The 19,140-nt window shown below is 39.1% G+C and overlaps 2 protein-coding genes across 2 annotated transcripts in view; one reads left to right on the top strand and one right to left on the bottom strand.

The window, feature by feature from the left end:
• The window catches only part of Larp4 (La ribonucleoprotein 4), a 74,011-nt gene extending 71,060 nt beyond the window's left edge, over positions 1–2,951 (bottom strand). The window contains exons 1-2 of the mRNA XM_087200115.1: positions 2,844–2,951; positions 218–528 (exon numbers count right to left, since the gene is read on the bottom strand). Of these exons, the coding sequence (XP_087056241.1) occupies positions 218–229 (12 nt within the window). The 5' untranslated portion in view covers positions 230–528; positions 2,844–2,951. The remainder of the gene's footprint in view (positions 1–217; positions 529–2,843) is intronic.
• Positions 2,952–3,018: 67 nt separating this feature from the next.
• Fam186a (family with sequence similarity 186 member A) overlaps positions 3,019–19,140 on the top strand; it is a 67,549-nt gene continuing 51,427 nt past the window's right edge. Inside the window, 1 exon segment of the mRNA XM_021243142.2 lies at positions 3,019–3,373. Within this exon segment, the coding sequence (XP_021098801.2) occupies positions 3,182–3,373 (192 nt within the window). The 5' untranslated portion in view covers positions 3,019–3,181.

The following is a 19,140-nucleotide window of genomic DNA, read 5'->3' as shown; positions in this document are numbered from 1 at the left end:
TCAAGACCTTCCCATTCTGACCGCATGTAGTCTTCCTTGCTTTAGCTCAGAGGAAACTCCTCAGGTTCTCACTTGGGTACCAAATTCATCCCACCATCAAATTGCTGATATGGGTATCCCAGACCCTCCCTCAACTGATCCCCAGTACACTCCCATTACTTTGTCTCAATGATTAAACCAATCTCACTCCCTATGACACATATTCCTAAGTACTCACCTCTAAAGCCATGGCTTCCAGATATCTTTCCTATCTGAGGTGCCTTCATTTGTTAGTCAACCATTTCTCTCCATAAAGTTTTCCCAACAAAGATTTGTTCCCAAAGATCTCTTCATGTCCCTTGTTAGCACTTTATATATTTCAATTTATTTTCAGTTTCTTTGAGAAATCCTATTTTGTATTCTTCTTGGTTTAGGATAATGATAACTGCATAATAGTTTCACAATGAAGACTGGTCGAATTCAGTGGTTAGCAGGATTTTAAAATTTGCTTTAAAACGCTTTCATTTCCAGTTGCTGATGAATTCCATGCTGCATGAAAAATACAAGCAAATAATTTAAATAGTAAATAAAAACTAAAACAAAAAAATACAAGTGAGAGAGCAATAGTGCTAAATTAGTTTAGTCAGTAAGCATTTAGGCTGTTTTGTGAATGGATAAGCAATGAAAGAAATAAAACATTCAGTACGTAAGACCTTCATAATTTAATGGTATCAACAAAGTACTTAAATAGGTGAATTGATAATGCTGAGAAGTGCTATATAATAATGGCTATTTTAATCAGGCCTCCTATTTATAAAAATAAATAATTCTCCTTAATTGTGCAGTTATTTGTTTTTTGGTTTCTTTTGCAGTACAAGGATTGAATTTAAGACCTCAGGACCTTGCACTTGTGAAGCAGGAGCAGCACCACTGAGCTAAATCCTTGGCCCAAGTTTTTTGTTTTTTTGAGACAAGGTCTTGCTATGTAGTTCAGGCTGGTGTTGAACTCACTGTGCAGCCCAGGCTGGCCTTGAACTCCCTGTGATCCTCCTGCCTCAGCCTCCTAAGTAGTGGGCCTATAGGCATGCACCGCCACACCTGTAATGTGAGTCCTTTCAAGAAAACATGAACTTCATACAGTAAATAGACTTGTCATTTATAGGAGAGGGTTATAGGTGGTTTTTTATAAGAAAAGTGGGAGGAAAAAAAAAGAAAAGAAAAGCAGGAGTTGGGGGTGAGGTTGGTTTAAAAGTCAAAGCAAAACATGTGGGGCTTAGAAAAGTTTCCATAGGGCCGGGGATTTAGCTCAGTGGTTTCGCTGCCTGCTGCGCAAGCGCAAGGACCTGAGTTCGATCCCTGGTACCAAAAAAAAAAAAAGAAAAGTTTCCATAAAGAGAGAGCGATTCTGAAACTAACAATCGATCTTCACATTGTAGTCAGTTTCTCTGAAAGCATTGATGAAGAATAAGCTAATGTGTGAAAAACAAAAATGTAGTATAGCATCTGGTCTTGAGAAGTTCACCAGTGGACAGAGATAAGTAATTGTTATACTTCAATGAGATAACTGCTGTAATAGAAGGTTTGCAACTTGGAAATATAGAGGGAATTAGACAATGACATCTTAAAGGGAAGGACTCATCATAGAACTAATACTACAGTCAGTTTACAAAGACTCAAAATGGGTGTGGTGGTGAATGTCTGTGATCCCAGCACTGGGGAAGCTGGGGCAGGAGGATCACCAGGAGTTTGAGGCCAGCCTGCACTACAAAGTGAGATCCTGTCTCAAAAAAAATCCCAAAGACTCAACGTAGAAAGTTTTTGTAAAAATATTGTTATACATTCACAATTTGTATAAAATTTGAAAGCTATAAAATGATACCATATATGCCGTCTGCCTCGCAAGCGCAAGGTCCCAAGTTCGATCCCCGGTACCAAAAAAAAAAAAAAAATGATACCACATAATATATGATACAGTATGTCATTTATGAATACATATAACCACAGTAAAGCTATGAAAATACACTAGGCACAGATATTTCAAATTCAGGATTGTTATTGTTTCTAGAATGAGACAGAGGAAGGAAGGAATGGAGGGAAGACAGCAAAGGGGATGTCAACTTTATCACTGTTTCTTTTATGAAGTAAAATTAAGAGAGGGAAAAAACTTAACCAAAAAACTAACAAATTATACGAAGCAAATATGACAAAATCTTAATATTTGTTCATTCTAGATGAGCACATAGATGTTTGTTAAACAGTATTATTTTCTATACTTCTTGGTTTTTTTGTTTCTTGAGACAGGGTTGTAGCCCAGTTTGGCTTCAAACTCCTAGTAACCCTCCTGCCTCAACCTCCCAAGTGATGAGATTATAGGCATGTACCACCACACTCAGCTTTTTTATATTTTTAAAGTTAAAAAATAAAGCTGCACAGCCAACAAAACCATCCTGTCCTTTAATTGCTCCTTCTCTTAAATCCTTTCATTGCCTCTGCAATCAAAGGAGCTGCCCAAAGCACTCCTTAAGTAGAAAGAGACGTCTAACATTTCTTTTTTTTTTTTTTTTTTTTAGTACCGGGGATCAAACTCACGTCCTTGCGCTTTTGAGGCAGGTGGCAGAACCACTGAGCTAAATCCCTGGCAACGTCTAACATTTCTTTAAAATTTTTTGAGCCACATATGAAATTTCAAAGCCATCAGGTTCCTTAAAATAAATGAGTAAATAGATAGTGCAAAGAGTATAATATTCATCTAAATATCTTGCAAATTAGCACAGTCTAGGAAAAGTTAAGGGACAGCTTAACATTTTAACATTACATGCTTTAAAATATTTAAGAAAACCCTAGAAAGAGAAATCAAGAGTTACATTTGATATTTTAAATTCACTTAAGCAGGGCTATGTCTTCTATTTCTTTTAACATTCCTGTTGTCTATTCTTTCCTACTCTTCCTCTCCTTCCCCCTTCTACCATCATGGCATATAGAATGCCTACTTCTCTGGATATATTAAGCACTCTTGAAATGTTTGAGTCAATGAAAATGTCACAACAGATCTGTTATGACATCACCAGGACTAGAGCATCATGGTTAGCAGACATAGCAACAAAGACACAACCTCTGGAAGCTGTCTTTAGCTTCCTACTAGACACTTTTATTGCCATTTGCCTATGTTCTATGAAAAAGAAGTAAAAGAAAATCACTGAAAATGTTTGCCAAAAAGCAAAGTGAGATAGTCAGTTACTCTGAGTCAAAAAAGGAGGTTGAGAATTCCAACATCACAAGAAGATGGTCCAGAAGTACTCTTGACCTTCCAGTGGTCCCTGTACTTGAAATCCCATCCTCAGTACAAGCAGTCATCTCTAGGATTGAGCAAGCACAGCTCCTTCGAGCCAGAGAGGTACGTTGTGAATCAGAAGTTTACCAGTTGCAAAGTATGGTTGGTTTTTGAGACAAGGTCTCTCACTATGAGTTCAGGCTTGCCTTGAACTCACTGTGAGGCCCAGACTAGCCTTGATTGAACTCCCAGGGATACTCTTGCCTTAGCCTCCCTTGTGCTGGAATTACAGATGTGTACCACCACGCCTGGCACAAGTTTTTGTTTTTTTTAACCTTTTCCTTTAGAACTCATGTTATGTTCATGTTATTTAACTGTATTTGAATTAATTTTGAATTCAAATGACAATTTCACCTGACTGTGGATAATGAACTCCAATTTAATATTAATATCTTCATATCAGAATTAAACCATTTAAGGGCCAGGATTCAGCTCAGTGGTGCTGCACCTGCCTTGCAAGCGCAAGGTCCTGAGTTTGATCCCTGGTACCAAAAACAAAAAATGCTAAATTTGGGACTGGGGATTTAGCTCAGTGGCACCACGCCTGCCTCACAAGCACAGGGTCCTGAGTTTGATCCCCAGTAACAAAAAAAAGAGAATTGAACCATTTAAGAAATAATAATAATAATAAAAGGTAAATCAGCTGGGTGTGGTGGTTCATGCCTTATAATCCCACACTCAACAAGCTTAGGTAGGAGGATTTTAAACTCAAGGCCAGTAGGGTTACATAGGGAGTTCAAAGCTGGCCTAAACTACATAATGAAACCCTGCTTCAAAAAACAAAAAGCGGAAAAAGAATAGAAATATTGGTATAGTATTGGTATTACTCCAGCAACAATAACAGTATTTGCTTTTAATAGCTTTACTGAGGTACCTGACATGCACTAAATACTTTTTTTTTTTGCTACTGGGGATCAAACTCAGGACCTTGCACATGCAAGGCAGGCTCTAAAACCACTGAGCTAAATCCCCAGCCCTACTAAATACATTTTTAAGTGTATATATTGTACTGTACCAGTACAATATATATTGGATATTATCATTATGTATATCTAAATATACTAATAAATGTTTTGCTAAAAAAAATAAAGGACATGAAATAGACAAGTATATATATATATAGGTATATATATATATATAGAGAGAGAGAGAGAGAGAGATAGGTATATATATACACACACAAGTTTTTCTGTTTTCTTTTTTTTTAAGAGTTTTTTTGGTGGGGGGGTCTTTTTTCTTTTTTGGTACTGGGAACTGAACTCAGGGCCTCAAGCTTGCCAGGCAGGTGCTGCACTGCTGAGCTACATCCCTGGCTATACAAGTTTTTAAATGCACAAATACCCATGAATCCTTCACCACAATCAGTACCATGATCATCCCCCCAAATTTCTTCTTGCCTGTTTATAATCTTCCCATATCCTTCCCTGCTACCTATCTGAATTCCCAGTGAACCACCAATCTGCTTTCTGTCACTATAGGTTAGTTTACATTTTTAAGAATTTTTATAAGTGAGGCCAGATGAGATAGCACACGCCTCTAATCCCAGCACTCTGAGAGGCTGAGGCAGGAAGAAGACAAATTCAAACCTAGTCTAGGCAATTTAGTGACCCTGTCTCAAAAAAAGGGGCTGGATTCTGGGCATGGTGGCCCATGCCTGTAATCCCAGCACTGGAGAGGCTGAGGCAGGAGAATTGTCATGAGTTCAAGGCCAGCCTGGGCTACATAATGAATTCAAGACCAGCCTGGACTACATAGCAAGACCCTGTCTCAAAATAAATTAATTAATTAAAAATAAATAAAGGGGCTAGAAATATAGTTCAGTATAAAGGCCCTGGGTTCAATCCCCAATACTGCCAAAAAACCAAAACACAACAGAAAAAGAATTTTATATAAGTGGAAACGTACTACTTCCTTCTGGCTTCTTTCAATTATCATTATTTTGAAATTTACCCACATTCTTTTTTTTTTTTTTTTTTTTTTTTGTACCAGGGATTGAACTCGGGACCTTGCCCTTGCAATGCAGGCACCAGAACCACTGAGCTAAATCCCCGGCCCCTACCCACATTCTTAAATGTATGAATAATTAATTTCTTTTTATTGCTGTGTATTTTACCATGGCATGCCTTTTGAGCTATTTCTAGTTTTGGGTTATTATAAATAAGGCTCTCTGGATGTTTGTGTACAAGTCACTATATGGACATATGCTTTCATTTCTCTTGGATAAATACTTAGGTTTGGGCTAAGTCACTTGGTAGATAAATATTCTGGGTTTTTTGGTGGTACTGTGGATTGAGCCCAGGACCTTACACATGCACTCTAACACTGAGCTACATCCCCAGCAATTTTTTTTTCTTGGAGGTGCTGAGGATTGAACCCAGGGTTTTCACACTGATCTATATCCCCAGCCTTTTTTAGTTTTTATTTCAAAATAAGATCTTGTTAAATCCCTCAATTGCCCAGGCTGGGCTAGAACTTGTAATCTTCCTGCCTTAGCCTCCCAGAGTGCTAAGATTACAAATTTGTTTCACCATACCCAGCTCCTTTTTTAGTTTTGAGACAGAGTCTTGCTATGCAGTTCAGGTTGGCTTCAAACTTTCAATCCTCCTCTCTCAGCCTCCTGAGTAGCCTGGATTATAGGCATGTGCCACCAGGCCTGGCTACTGTTTTAGGGGTTTTTGTTGTTTTTATGGAAATGGGAATCAAACCAAAGGGTGCTGTACTACTGAGCTATATCGGAACTGGCCCCCTGCCTCTGTGTGTGTGTGTGTGTGTGTGTGTGTGTGTGTGTGTGTGCCCGCATGTGCACGTGTGAGAAAGACAGAGAGAGTCTCGAAATATAGTTTAGGGTGGTCTTGAACTCACTATGTAGCCCAGCTTGGCCCCTCCTGCCTCAGCCTCCTAAGTACTGGGATTACATACCTATGCCACTATCCCCAGCCAGAATCCCTTTTTATTTTGAGACAGGACCTTGTTAAATTGCCCAGGTGGGACTCAAACTTGCAATCTTCCTACCTCAGCATCTTGAGATTACAGTCATATGCCACTGAGGCTAGCTTGTTTTAGGGTTTATTTTTGTAATATATATTATAGTACCTCCAAGTAGTATTATACCAGTTCATGTACAGTATATGAATCTTATAGCAATTTTCTACATTTTTTCCTCTCCCTTTGTGGTATTTCCATACTTCTTCATGTTGTAAACTCAATATTTATTATCTTCTAATTGTTTTTGCTTTAAACAGGCAATGATTACATTTTTAATTTGTTAATGTAATACAATATATATAACATAAAATTGACCATTTTAACCATATAATTCAGTGGTAATAAGTCCATTTACAATGGTTGCATATACCGCTATGCATGTTTCTCCATTTATTTAGGGCTATTTTCTGAACTTTTTCATCATCCCAAACATTATATTCGTTAAACAAAGACTCCCAGGCCGGGGATTTAGCTCAATGGTTCCAGCGCCTGTCTTACAAGTGCAAGGACCCAAGTTTGATCCCCGGTACCGAAAAAAAAACAAAACAATGACTCCTTCTTCCTCCTTCCCAGCCTCTAGGAACCTTTATTGTACTATCTCTATGAATTTGACTGTCCCAGGTACCTCATGTAAATGGAATCATAATATTTGGTTTCTGAGCTGGGGACGTATAGCACTTGCCTACCATGTCTGAGTCACTGGGTTCAATTCTCAGTGTTGCATTTAAAAAAGTGTTTTTTGTGTCTCGATTATTTTATTTAGAATAATCTCATGAAGGTTCATCTAGTTTCTAGCATTCTCAGAATTTCATTCTTCTGTAGTTATCTTTTTTTTCTTTTTGGTACTGGGGATCGAACTCTGGACCTTGCGCTTGTGAGGCAGGAGGTGGAACCACTGAGCTAAATCCCTGGCTTTCTGTGGTTATCTTAACTTTAAAAATTTTTAAATTAATTACAGTAAGTCCCTGACTTAATGAACAAGTTCCGTTCTGGCAGAACATTCATAAGTTGGATTTGTTTGTAAGTCTGACAAAGTGAATCTTATACACTTTGGACACAAATAAACAATGTATATTGCTTTGTGCTTCCTAGCAGTCCCCTCCACACCTCCACTGCTTTTCCTCTTGCTTCCAGACAATGTGGGCTGAGATTGAGCGCTGCACTACTGTACACTATAGCAGTAGTAGTAGTACAGTACCGCAATAGTAGCACAGTGTAGTACACAGCAGCACAACATCAGGCAGACATATGAGCTGCTTCCAAGATATGTTCACCTCTACAAAAGTTTGTAATTCAGGGTCTGTTCATATCTGTGAAAGTTCATAACTTGCCGGGGATTTAGCTCAGTGGTTCTGCCGCCTGTCTCGCAAGCTCAAGAACCCAAGTTCGATCCTCGGTACCACAAAAAAAAAAAAAAAAGAAAGTTCTCAACTCGAATGTTCATAAGTTGGGCACTTGTGCTGGGGATTTAGCTCAGTGGTTTCACTGCCTGCTGCGCAGGTGCAAGGACCCAAGTTCGATCCCTGGTACCAAAACAACAACAACAACAACAAAAAAACCCCCAAAGTACGTAAGTTGGGGACTTACTGTAATTAATTAATTAATTTTGAGATGGGGTCTTTTTATGTTGTCCAGGCTAGTGTCACTCAACCTTCTGGGCTCAAGTGATCCACCTCAGTCTCCTCAAAAAGACTCTGGCTCTTTTTTTTTTTAAACTGTGGTAAAATATATGTAACATAAAACTTACCATTTTAAAATGTACAGTTCACTGGTATAAAGTGGTGTAATTATCACCACTATGCATCTCTAGAAACTTTTTCATCTTTTCATTCTAAAATCTGCACCCATTAAACAGTAACGTTCAGCCAGGTTTGGTGGCACAAACCTATAATCTCAGTATTCAGCAGGCTGAGACAGGAGAATCACAAGTTTGAGCCCAGCCTGGGCTCCATGAGGAGACCCTGACTCAAACAAACAAACTGAACCAACACAAAACCAAAAGCAGTAACTCCCTGTTTACTCCTCCTCACTCTTGACAATTAGGATTTCCTTTCTAACTCTAAAATGTTTCATGGTCTAGAAGTAGAATGATAAAGTATTTGTCCTTTTGTGACTGCTTTAAGTTACTTAGCATGTTTTCAAGGTTCATCTGAGTTGTAGAATGTCATAATTTCTGCTCTTTTGAGGTTGAATAGTATTCCATTATATGTATTTAGCAGATTTTGTTTATTTATTCATCCATTAATGGACACTTGGGTTGCTTCCAATTTTTGGCTACTGCGAGTAATGCTGCTACAAACATGGGCATACAAAAATCTGTCAAGTTCCTACCTTCAATTTTTTATAAACCCAGAACAGGAATTGCTAGGTCATTTGGAAATTCTATGTTTAATATTTTGAGGAAATAGTAAATGTTATGCTGCTGTCATTCTCTTTTCTATAGTGGCTGTACAATTTTACATTCTCATCAGCAGCGTATAAAGTTTTCATATCCTCACATTTATTATTTTATGTTTCTTTAAAATCATATGTAGCTCGCCTGTAATCCCAGCACTTGGGAAGCTGAGAAAGGAGGATAGCTGCGCGTACCAGGCTGGCCTGGGCTACATAGTGAGTTCAAGGCCAGCCTGAACTAAAGTGTGAGACGCTGTCTCAAAAAATCAAATTTAATATGTAAAGGTGCAAATTTCCAATGATGAATGTCATTATGTTGTATACCTAAAATGTACCAATGATTAGAATGAATAATCGATAATGTAAAATAGGAAGAAAAGGTCCAAAGGGGTAGGGGTAGTGGGGGGGGGCAGGGGAAAGGAAAGAAGGGAAAGGAAAAATGCTGAGAAATGGAAACAAAGTCTTTGTAAATAAGGAAGGGTGGAGGGCGTGAAGGGAGGGCTAGGAATGGGGAAAAAATAAGAACCAAGATGCATCATGTAAAGGTACAATTCCCAATGAGAAATGTAATTGTGTTGTATACCTACAATGTACCAATAAAAGAATTTAATACAAAAAAAATCAAATTTAATGAACAAATAAATAAATAAAATCATATATAATAAGTATCCTGGCCAGAGATTTAGCTCAGTGGTTTTGCTGCCTGCTGTGCAAGCGCAAGGACCCGAGTTCGATCCCTGGTACCAAATAAATAAATAAATAAGTATCCTAATGGGTATGGAATGATATCTCATTATCCTTTTTTCATTTGCATTTTCCTATTGATTTATAATGCTAAGCATTTTTTCGTTTATTTATTGCTCATGTGTATATCTTCTTTGGGGAAATGTCTGTTCAAGCCCTTTGCCTTTTTGTTTTTTGGGGGATGGAATTTCAGTATGTCAAGGTCCTCCTGCTTTGGCCTCCAGGGTACTGGGATTTCAGGTGTGTACATCATGCCTGGTTTCTTTGCCTGTTTTTGAATTTGTTATTTGGTTTGTTTTGCTTTGTTTGAGACAAGTCTCACTATATAGCCCAGGCTGGCCTGGAACTCACGGTGATCCTCCTGCCTCAGCCTCCTGACTACTGGGATTACAGTGGAGCACTACCATGCCCACCTTCATATCTTTAAATGCTTGTTTGAACATAGTTAATTTTATTTGTATGTAGATTTAATTTTTTTTTCTGCTTCTTGATTATTTGGGGGAAATAATTTTTATCATTTGACTTGTGTGTACATTTATTTCCTAATTTTCTGCAATAGTTCTTTTTTTGATAGCGGGGATTGAACTCAGGACCTTGTGCTTGTGGGGCAGGTGGCGGAACCACTGAGCTAAATCCCTGGCCCAAGTTCTTTATGTATTTTCTTTTATGATATTAGAATGTTTAACAAGATTTCTAGTTCAACTGTGATTTTTTCTTTCAATCAAGCAAAATCCAGGTCTTTTAGAAGATTTTCTTTTGTTTGCATTAATGATAAGGGGATATATAATTCCTCTGATATAGTGTTTCTCTTTTCTTTCTCAGATTTAATTTGGCTCATGTATAGACCTTTTTTTCCTTCCCTTTCACACACTACCCAATTGTTAAAGGATATTTCTTCTCCCCTAATAGCTTTTTTGCTTCACCAGAACTGTCCCTTCAAAGAGAATCCTGTCCTGGAGTTTTGCGTATTTCTCTTTAAATCCTATATCTGGAAAAAGCACCTATCTTTAGAACCCTGATGTGACTCTTTATAGTTGTTGGCCTTTCAAGACTTTGGAACTTTGAAATCTCTTCCATGAAGTGTGTGTGTGTGTGTGTGTGTGTGTGTGTGTGTATGCACATGCTTATATGCCTGCGCCTACACTTGTGTGTTAATAGAGGTCAAATCCCAGGCTCACACATGCTATGTAGGTGTTACGGCTCATATCTTTTTGGAAGGTGATTGTATCATGGGGGCATGATATTCATCAGTGGATTAGTCCTCTGATGAGTTTATAGCTAAATGTGATGCTGGGAGGTAAGGCCTGGTCACAGTGGTCACTGGGGGTGTGGACTGCAAGGGTTCATCTCTTCCCCACTCTTCTCTGCTTCCTGCCTGCCATCCCATGAGCTATTTCTCCTCTGCCATGCTCCCCTGCCTTGGAGCCAGCCTACTATGGATTTAAACCTCTACAAACTGTGAGCCAAAATAAACCTTTCTTTCCTTAGGGTTGTGTCAAGTATTTTGTCTCAGTGATGAGAAAGTTACTAAGACACTAGGCAAGCACTCTCACTGAACTACATACACAACTCTTTTCATGTTTAATTTTGAGACAGAGTCTTGTTAAATTACTAAGTTGCCCCGGCTGGGCTCAAACTTGCAAACCTCTTGCCTCAGCCTCCTAGAATGCTGGGATTACAGGCATGTACTGCCCTGAATGACCTCTGTGATACTTGTGCCCTGATCAGCTCAATTACTTTAGTATTTTCAGTCTTAGAATGAATTTGATGTCTTCTCCTCACCTTTTCTCTCTTCTCTTCCTTTCTTCTTCCTTCTCTTCTTCTCGATACTGACAGTTGAAACCAGGGAGTGCTGAGCTATGTCTCCAACCCTTTTTATTTTATTTATTTATTTATTTATTTATTTATTTGAGTCAAAGACTTGCTAAATTGTCCAGGCTGGCCTCAAACTTGTTATCCTCATGTTTCAGCATCCTCAGTACCTTGGATTACAGGCATGTACCACCACGCGATTTTTCTTGTGGTTGTGAGATAGCCAACCCGACTCCATCTTGTGCCTCAATGCCAGTTTGTACTTGTGCTTGAACAAAGTGCTTGCACATGAACAAAGCACCCAAAACCCCCACATCCTGCTTGGCAGTAAACTTGCTACAGTTTCAGGATGTTTTGTAGCTCACCTAGTGTGTGTGAAACTTCCTTGTATCCCCCACTAACCTGGCATGATTCTGCTTCTGTAAGATTCTGCTTGCCCTCCCCTGAGCCCTCCCCAACTGAAAGCATGATTTAAAAGGAGAAATCAAACTGCTCCCCACTGCCGAGGAACCTTCCCGGGCTCTGCCCCCCCTCAGCCGCCAGCTATAATAAATGGGCTCGAATCTGGCACAGAGTACGGCGCATCTCTATTGTCTGAATTCATCCATCCACAGCAATTGCTCCAATTCACTCTCTGACCCCTCTGCTAACATCCCTCCTCTGTCTTCTCTCTATTTCATCATCTTTTCTCACAGTAGCGCTGTGGGGCAGGACAGGAAGGGATGGAAGTAGGTAGGGCTGGGTACCAGATTTTTTTCCTTTTTTTAAAATTTGCAGTTATCTTGCATTCTCAACGTTCCCTGTCTTTAAGTGATTCTGAATGTGTAATTTGCATTGAATTTTCATAGAGGTGAGGTTATTACATATTCTTTGGGAAGATGTTCAGTTTCCATTATTACTGGTTTTTGGTTTTGGGGTGTTTTTTTTTTTGGTACCAGAGATTGAACTCAGGACCTTGTGCTTGTGAGGCAGGCAGCAGAACCACTGAGCTAAATCCCTGGCCCGTTGCTTAGAATTCTTTAGATTTCCTAAATCTGAGAATTGACATCTTATGTCCCATATGTAATGTTCCCAGCCATTATCTATATATTGCTCTTTCTCAATCTTTTTTTTTCTTTCTTTTATTTTTTATTTTGACAGGGGCTCACTAAGTTGCCCAGGCTGGCCTCAACTTTACAATCCTCCTGTTTTAGCCTCCTGAGTAGCTGGATTACAGGCGTATACCACCATACTTGGCTTGAGCTCTATCTTCTCAACAGTAATAATGGAAAGAAAGATAATGAAATACAATTTGGCGGGTTAAATAACTCTCAACCTAGAATTGCATATCCAGTGAAATTATCTTTTAAGGATGGGAGTGAATAATAATATTTTCAGACAATCAGCAATTTAGAGGGTACTAACTCCTCACTAAAGGAACTTCTAAAAGATATTCCAGAGGAAAGGTTATTACAGAAAAGAAACCTGATATGAAAAAATAGTGAGAATGAAAAATGTATAAAATACTAAGAATAAAACAGTTTATCTAATCTGTGGAATTTTTAAAAACAAACATAAAATACTGGACAATAGACTATTAAAAGGAGAAAGATCAGAGTAAAGCATTCAGATACTTGAATTGTTCTAGGTAGCTTTAGATACTGATTTACCTTATACTGTGTTAGTTTATAAATATATATGTTGAAATTCTTTTTTTTTTTTTTTTTTTGAGATAGGGTCTTGCTATGTAGTTCAGACTGGCCTTGAGTTCACTATGTAGCCCAGGCTGGCCTGGAACTCTGGTAATCCTCCAGTGCTGGGATCATAGGTGTGTGCCACCACCACACCCAGCTCTTGAGATTCTAAGGAAAATACTAAAAAGAAATCAATACAAAAATCAGCAAGAAAGGAGAAAAATAAGTATTTTAGTCAATCTAATTTAGTGCTTTCTAATCATTTGAATTATAAATAATATTTAGAAAGCACTAAATAAGATGGTAAAAATGAAGTAAATATATCAGTTTGCTGGTCCCATTTATCTTTCCCTTAGTCTTTTCCATATTATGTGACGTGAAAAGAAATGGAGAGGAAGAGGAAAGACTGCAGGCTGCTTTTCCCAAGCTCCTGTGTCAGCTGATGTCTACTGAGTTTGGACCCAGGAAGGCAAAAAGCAAAACACTGAAAAGTTGGAGAAAGGTAGGAAGCCCTCCAGGTTTGATTGGGCAGTGTCTCTTTCATCCCTCCAGCTTATTATAAGACTATTAAGCCCCAGAGCTCCAGTAATACTCTCCTTCATCTTTCTGTGTGTGTTTTTTTTTTTTTTGGTAGCGGGGATCGAACTCAGGACCTTGTGCTTGCGAGGCATGTGCCGGAACCACTGAGCTAAATCCCTGGCCCATTTTGGGGTTTTTTTTTTTGGTACTGGGGATCGAACTCCAGTCCTTGCGCTTGCACAGCAGGCGGCGAAACCACTGAGCTAAATCCCCAGCTCCCCCATCTTTCTGTTCTTGGAACCTAGGAATGGGAAGTGGCTTCTTAGTCTTGTTAATCTTGGATTCTTCACTTTCATTTCCTGATTGGCTTCCCAGTTCTTCTATAACCTTTGTAAACAAATTTCTGCATTAAATTTTTAAATGTTTCACATACCAAACATTCTCTCTGCTTTTCTGAGTACATTCTGACTGATGTTTTCAATATATATGTAAAAATAGTGAGAATTCAATACAAAGATTGTTAGAATGGACAGATAAAACCTAGTAACCTAACAAAAACACCTGCAAAATTGAAAGACAGAAAGAGTAAAATGATGGAAGACCAGTATACCAGATAAAAACTAACCAAATGAAAGTTCCTTAGTTGATTTAACATCAGAAAAAATAGACTTTAAGTCAAAGAGTATTACTGTGATGAAGATTCAATTACATATATGATAATTCTGAACTTGTATGCACGGCTGTGACTCAATAACAAAGACTGGAAGTATATAAAGAAAAAATATCAAGTATGAGGATAAGCTGCAAAGAACATATTATGATATTATTAATAGATAAGCCAACAAAACTACAATATAGCTGTAAAAGGTTTTTTGTTTTTGGTAACGGGGATCGAACTCTGGACGTTGCGCTTTCAAGGCAGGCACCAGAACCACTGAGCTAAATCCCCAGCCCCCTTTTTTTTTTCAGATAGTGTCTCACTATGTCGTTCAGGCTGGCCTTAAACTTACTATATAGTCCAGGCATGCCTCTAACTCGCAGTTATCCTCCTATCTCAGTCTCCCGAGTGCTGGGATCATAGGTATGTGCTACCACACCTGGCTGTGAAAGGTTTGAACAACACAAAAGTAAGTGTCATCTAATGGATATACAGGAAATTGGAAAATACATATTCTCTACACAGAGGTGAAACATTTTCCAAAACTGACCACATTCTAAGTTATAAACAAGGATTGAAATTTTCAGTGAATGGATAGCATACAAACCCAAATGCAACCTAACTAGAAATTAGTAAACAAAAGGTAGTTTCAAAAAATAAAAATATAAGGGGAAAACTCAAAAATAACTTATAGGTGAAAGAAATCATAGTAGAAATTAGAACATACTTAGATTAATAACATGCTGGGTATGGTGGTGCATGCCTGTAATCCCAGCACTCAGGAGACTGAGGCAGAAAGATCACAGTGAGTTAGAGGCCAGCCTGGACTACATAGTGAGATCCTATCTCAAAGAAAAGAAAAAAAAAAACAAATAGAATAATAATAACAAATGTACTACCAAATAGAATAAATGTACTATATATGTACTGTATACAAATGCAAATTATTAGATACAAATGCATGTGGGACATAACTAAAGTAGTACTTACAGGGAAATTTACACCATATATTAGAAAAGAAGGTTTAAAATGTATAATAAATTAGACAGAGGATTCTGGGAGCCAGGAGTCACAGTGGTGTTTGTAGGACCTTTGGAGGCTGCTGCTTGGGACCTAAGCCAAACACACACACACACACCAAAAAAAGACAACAGCAGCCAGGCCAACTTTTGAACCTGATATCGTAGTATGTGTTGGGTTCTGAGAGACAGGTTCCAGGTTCTTGTGTACGTTGAGCAAAGAGTTGCAAGTACTGTATATACCCATGGTAAAAGAAGAAGCAGGTTCACTTACTGATGTTAACAGGGAAGGTGTGCTTAGAGTGAGCAGGTTTATGCCAGCAGAAACAAAACGGGGAAAGAAGTGATGTCGGCATGATGGAGAGAATAGCGAAAAAATAAGTCAGGCTTTTGGACTTAAAAGATGGGCACACCATTTAGGGTATCTCTCATTGAGTCTCTCTTGGTTATGACTGGCAGGGTGCTGAGTCATCTCAAGACTATCCAATATGCATGATTTTGTCATAATTCATTGTTATAATCATATGCAGTTGCTATGTATGAACTTTAATAGATTTCTAGTGGGGAAAAATGTACTGTAAGTCAAGCTACTGTATAACTAACATGCATATGCTCTGGCCTGGAGCTTTAGAAATTTCCTGTGTCTCTGTTATTCTTATTTCTGCATCTCTTAGGACAAGGGAAGGAGGGATTGGCCTTGTGGTACTGCTTCAATTCAGGTGGGTGGAGGGGGAGTGGCCCCACAGCCCCAGATGTGCTACCTGCACTAAATCTGCAAGAGGTGGAAAAGGAGGTTATTTGAGCCAACTGTCAAAGTAGTATTCAAGGCTGGGCATGAGATTGCTGTAAATTCAAGGCCAGCCTGGGCTACATAGGGAGACCCTATCTCAAAAACAAAAACAAAACAACAACAACAAAAAAAACACCAAAAAAGCAGTATTTGAGCAGAGACCTTCTCTCTCATACAAAGATAAAATATAGACAAACTATGTAGGATGTCCCTGAAGAGGTTCATAACCATGCCTTTAGGAGAGAATTGGATGAGAGAGAACTGCTGCAAGAGAAAAAAAGTAGAGATCGTCCACTATGAGATCACAGGACCTCCTCTTAGTGTCAGAGAAGCATGGGTCAGACCAGATTCCTGTTGCCAACCTTGATGCAGATGATTCTCTAACAGATAAGGAAGATGAAGATTTTGAAGAGGAGAACGATGATGATGATACTGCAGCTCTTCTTGCAGAACCGAAAAAAAATTTTAAAAGAGCTGAAGAACCCAGGTGAGGTGGTGGACACCTGTAATCCTAGCACTCAGGAGGTTGAGGCAGGAGGATCAAAGGGAGTTTGAGGCCAGCCTGCGCTACAGAGCAAGACCTTGTCTCAAAAAACAAAACACACGCACACACACATACACACACACGAGCTGAAGAGCAGGTCAGGAAGGAACAAGAACAAAAACCTGAAGAAGAAAGGATTCATGTGGAAAACATTCCGAGTGGAAACTATCTCCTTAATCTCACTGGCCCATCCTAACCTCAACCAACTTCAAAGTTAAAAGAAGGTGAGATGATGATGATGTTGTCTTCCAGAACTGTGCAAAAGGTGTAGATGATCAGAAGAAAGTCAGAAGACTTGCAAATGATGCACTGTGATTTGAAATTCACAAAAAGTTCATAGAGAAATATATTTAGTACAGTTTTATGTGCTCAAAAACTATAAAATGTTAAAATAAGTATAAGCTAAAGAAACAACTTAGAAATTGGGGGGGGGGGGCACAACAAATTAAGCCCAGATAATGTAGAATGAAAGCTATAATAAAAAATTTTGAGCTGTGAGAAATGGAGTTTGTTTGGGGTTTTTTTGGTACCAGGGATTGAACTCGGGTCCTTCTGCTTGTGAGGCAGGCAGGCAGTGGAACCACTGAGCTAAATCCCCAGCCCAAGAAATGGATTCACTTGTCCAGACAGCCCCCGACAATGGACTCCAAAGGCAGCACCAACAACAAAAGCCAGGCTTTAATGCAGGGGTCTTGCAAGCCCAGTGTCTGATGAATAGGCACAAACAGAACCATCACAGCAAATAATTTGCAACCCTACCACGAAGGTCCCGTTCCCCATTCTTTTTGTGGTCTGAGAACTGTGGGAGGTACAATCTTCCTGAGTGATATCTGTGAGTTCCCTGTCTTCCTCCCAATTTGAGTTTGGATTTCTTTATAGTATTTTCTATTTTTTATTTTGGGACTTTCTGAGAAGCAGATGTTTCAGGCAATCTTGAACCACATTGTGATTGATTACTGTACTCATCCCTCCCTTTTACTAGGCTCTCTTACTCATTATTTTTTTCTCTCAAGGTTCCACTTGCCCAGACTCTCCAAGAAAACTGACAGTCATCTTTTACTCAGAGTTTAACTAGTTTATCTTGAAAAATGGACCATTTGGCCAGGCATGGTGGTGGACATCTGTAATGCCAGCACTTGGGAGGCTGAGGCAGAAGGATCGCCATGAGTTTGAGGCCAGCCTGGGCTACGTAGTGAGTTCAAGGCCAGCCTGAACTACACAGACTGTCTCAAAAAAAAAAAAGAGGACCACTTTATATGTTTCTCTTTTTCTTTTTTTTGAGACAGAGTCTCGCTTAGTTTAGGTCTTGTAGTTTAGGTCAGCCTCAAACTCACTATGTACCCCAGGCTGATCTTGAACTCACTGAGATCTTCCAGGATCAGCCTCCTGAGTGCTGGGATTACAGGCGTGTGCTGCCACTCCTGGCCAAATTTCTTTCTCTTACACCACATAAATTAATGAAATAAAATATAAGAACACAATGAAAAGCTTTAGGAAAGCCAAAAGATAATTCTCTGGGAAATCTAATAAAATTGAACAATCTTTGTAACAGTTGATCAAGGAAAAAAAGACAACACTAACACTTTTAGAGGTGGAAGAGATATTATTACAACAGATGCACCACGAATTGAAAAAACTATTAAGAAAATGTTAACTATTACCCAGGCATGGTATATATGCCTGTTGTCATGGCTGTGTCCAGATGTCCCCCAAAGCCTCACGTGGTCATAGGTGGGGCTTTTTCCAGAGGTGGCTGGACCTAGAGTGTGTGATTGATTCATGATGAAATGCTAGGATTAAGGGTGCTGGGATTAAGGGTGTGTGATTACTAAACCAGTCCACTGATAGTTTTGGCACCCACCTTAAACCCCGCAGCCTAGATAGAATATAAAAGGGGCAGAAAGAAATTGCTAAGGTCACTTGGACTTGCTGCCTTCTGCCTGCCTTGCTTTGCCATGAACTGTTTCTCCTCTGTGATGCCCTCTGCCATGCCAGCCTACCCTGGAGCCAGCCACTATGAACTGAAACTTCTACAAACTGAACCAAATAAACCATTTCTCCTTTAACTTTGGAGATGTTGTTTGGAGATTTTGTTTCAGCAACAAGAAAAGTAACTGGGACACCTGTAAACCCAACTCTATGGGAGGCTGAAGCAGGAAGATCACAAGCTCAAGCCCAGCCCAGGCAATTTAATGAGACTCTGTCTCAAAAAAGAAAGAAAAAAAATGGGCTGGGAATGTAGCATAGTGTGAAGGCCCTGTGTTCAATCACCAGTACTTTAAAAAAAAGTAGACTATTAAGTACAAATTGGGACAGTAAATTTGAAAACTTATATGAAATGGGAAATTTTCTAAGAAAGCATTATACAATAGGAGGCTGAGGGAGGAGGATCATGAATTTGAAGCCAGGCTAGGGCTACCCCCCCACCTTTAAATAAAAGCTAAAAAGAAAAGGAGAACTTCTGATGGTCAAAATTCTATACAGAGAGGAAGAAGAAAACCACAAACTGGGGAAAGTATTTACAACCATATATCAAATTTCAAAAATAGTTTGCAGAATGATATGCTTTAGATATGGCTTAAGCGCCTAAAGCTTCCTGTGCTGAAAACTTGGTCATCGGTGTAGCAATGTTGCAAGGTAGTTGAACTTTTGAGAGGTGGGGCTGCGCGGAAAGTGCACCCTTGCAAGGGAT

This window comes from Heterocephalus glaber, unplaced genomic scaffold (assembly GCF_053883595.1).
Source record: "Heterocephalus glaber isolate CG9 unplaced genomic scaffold, H.glaber_assembly_v1.0 deba00001733, whole genome shotgun sequence".
NCBI lineage: Eukaryota > Metazoa > Chordata > Mammalia > Rodentia > Bathyergidae > Heterocephalus > Heterocephalus glaber.
This window is presented reverse-complemented; position numbering and strand designations above follow the sequence as displayed.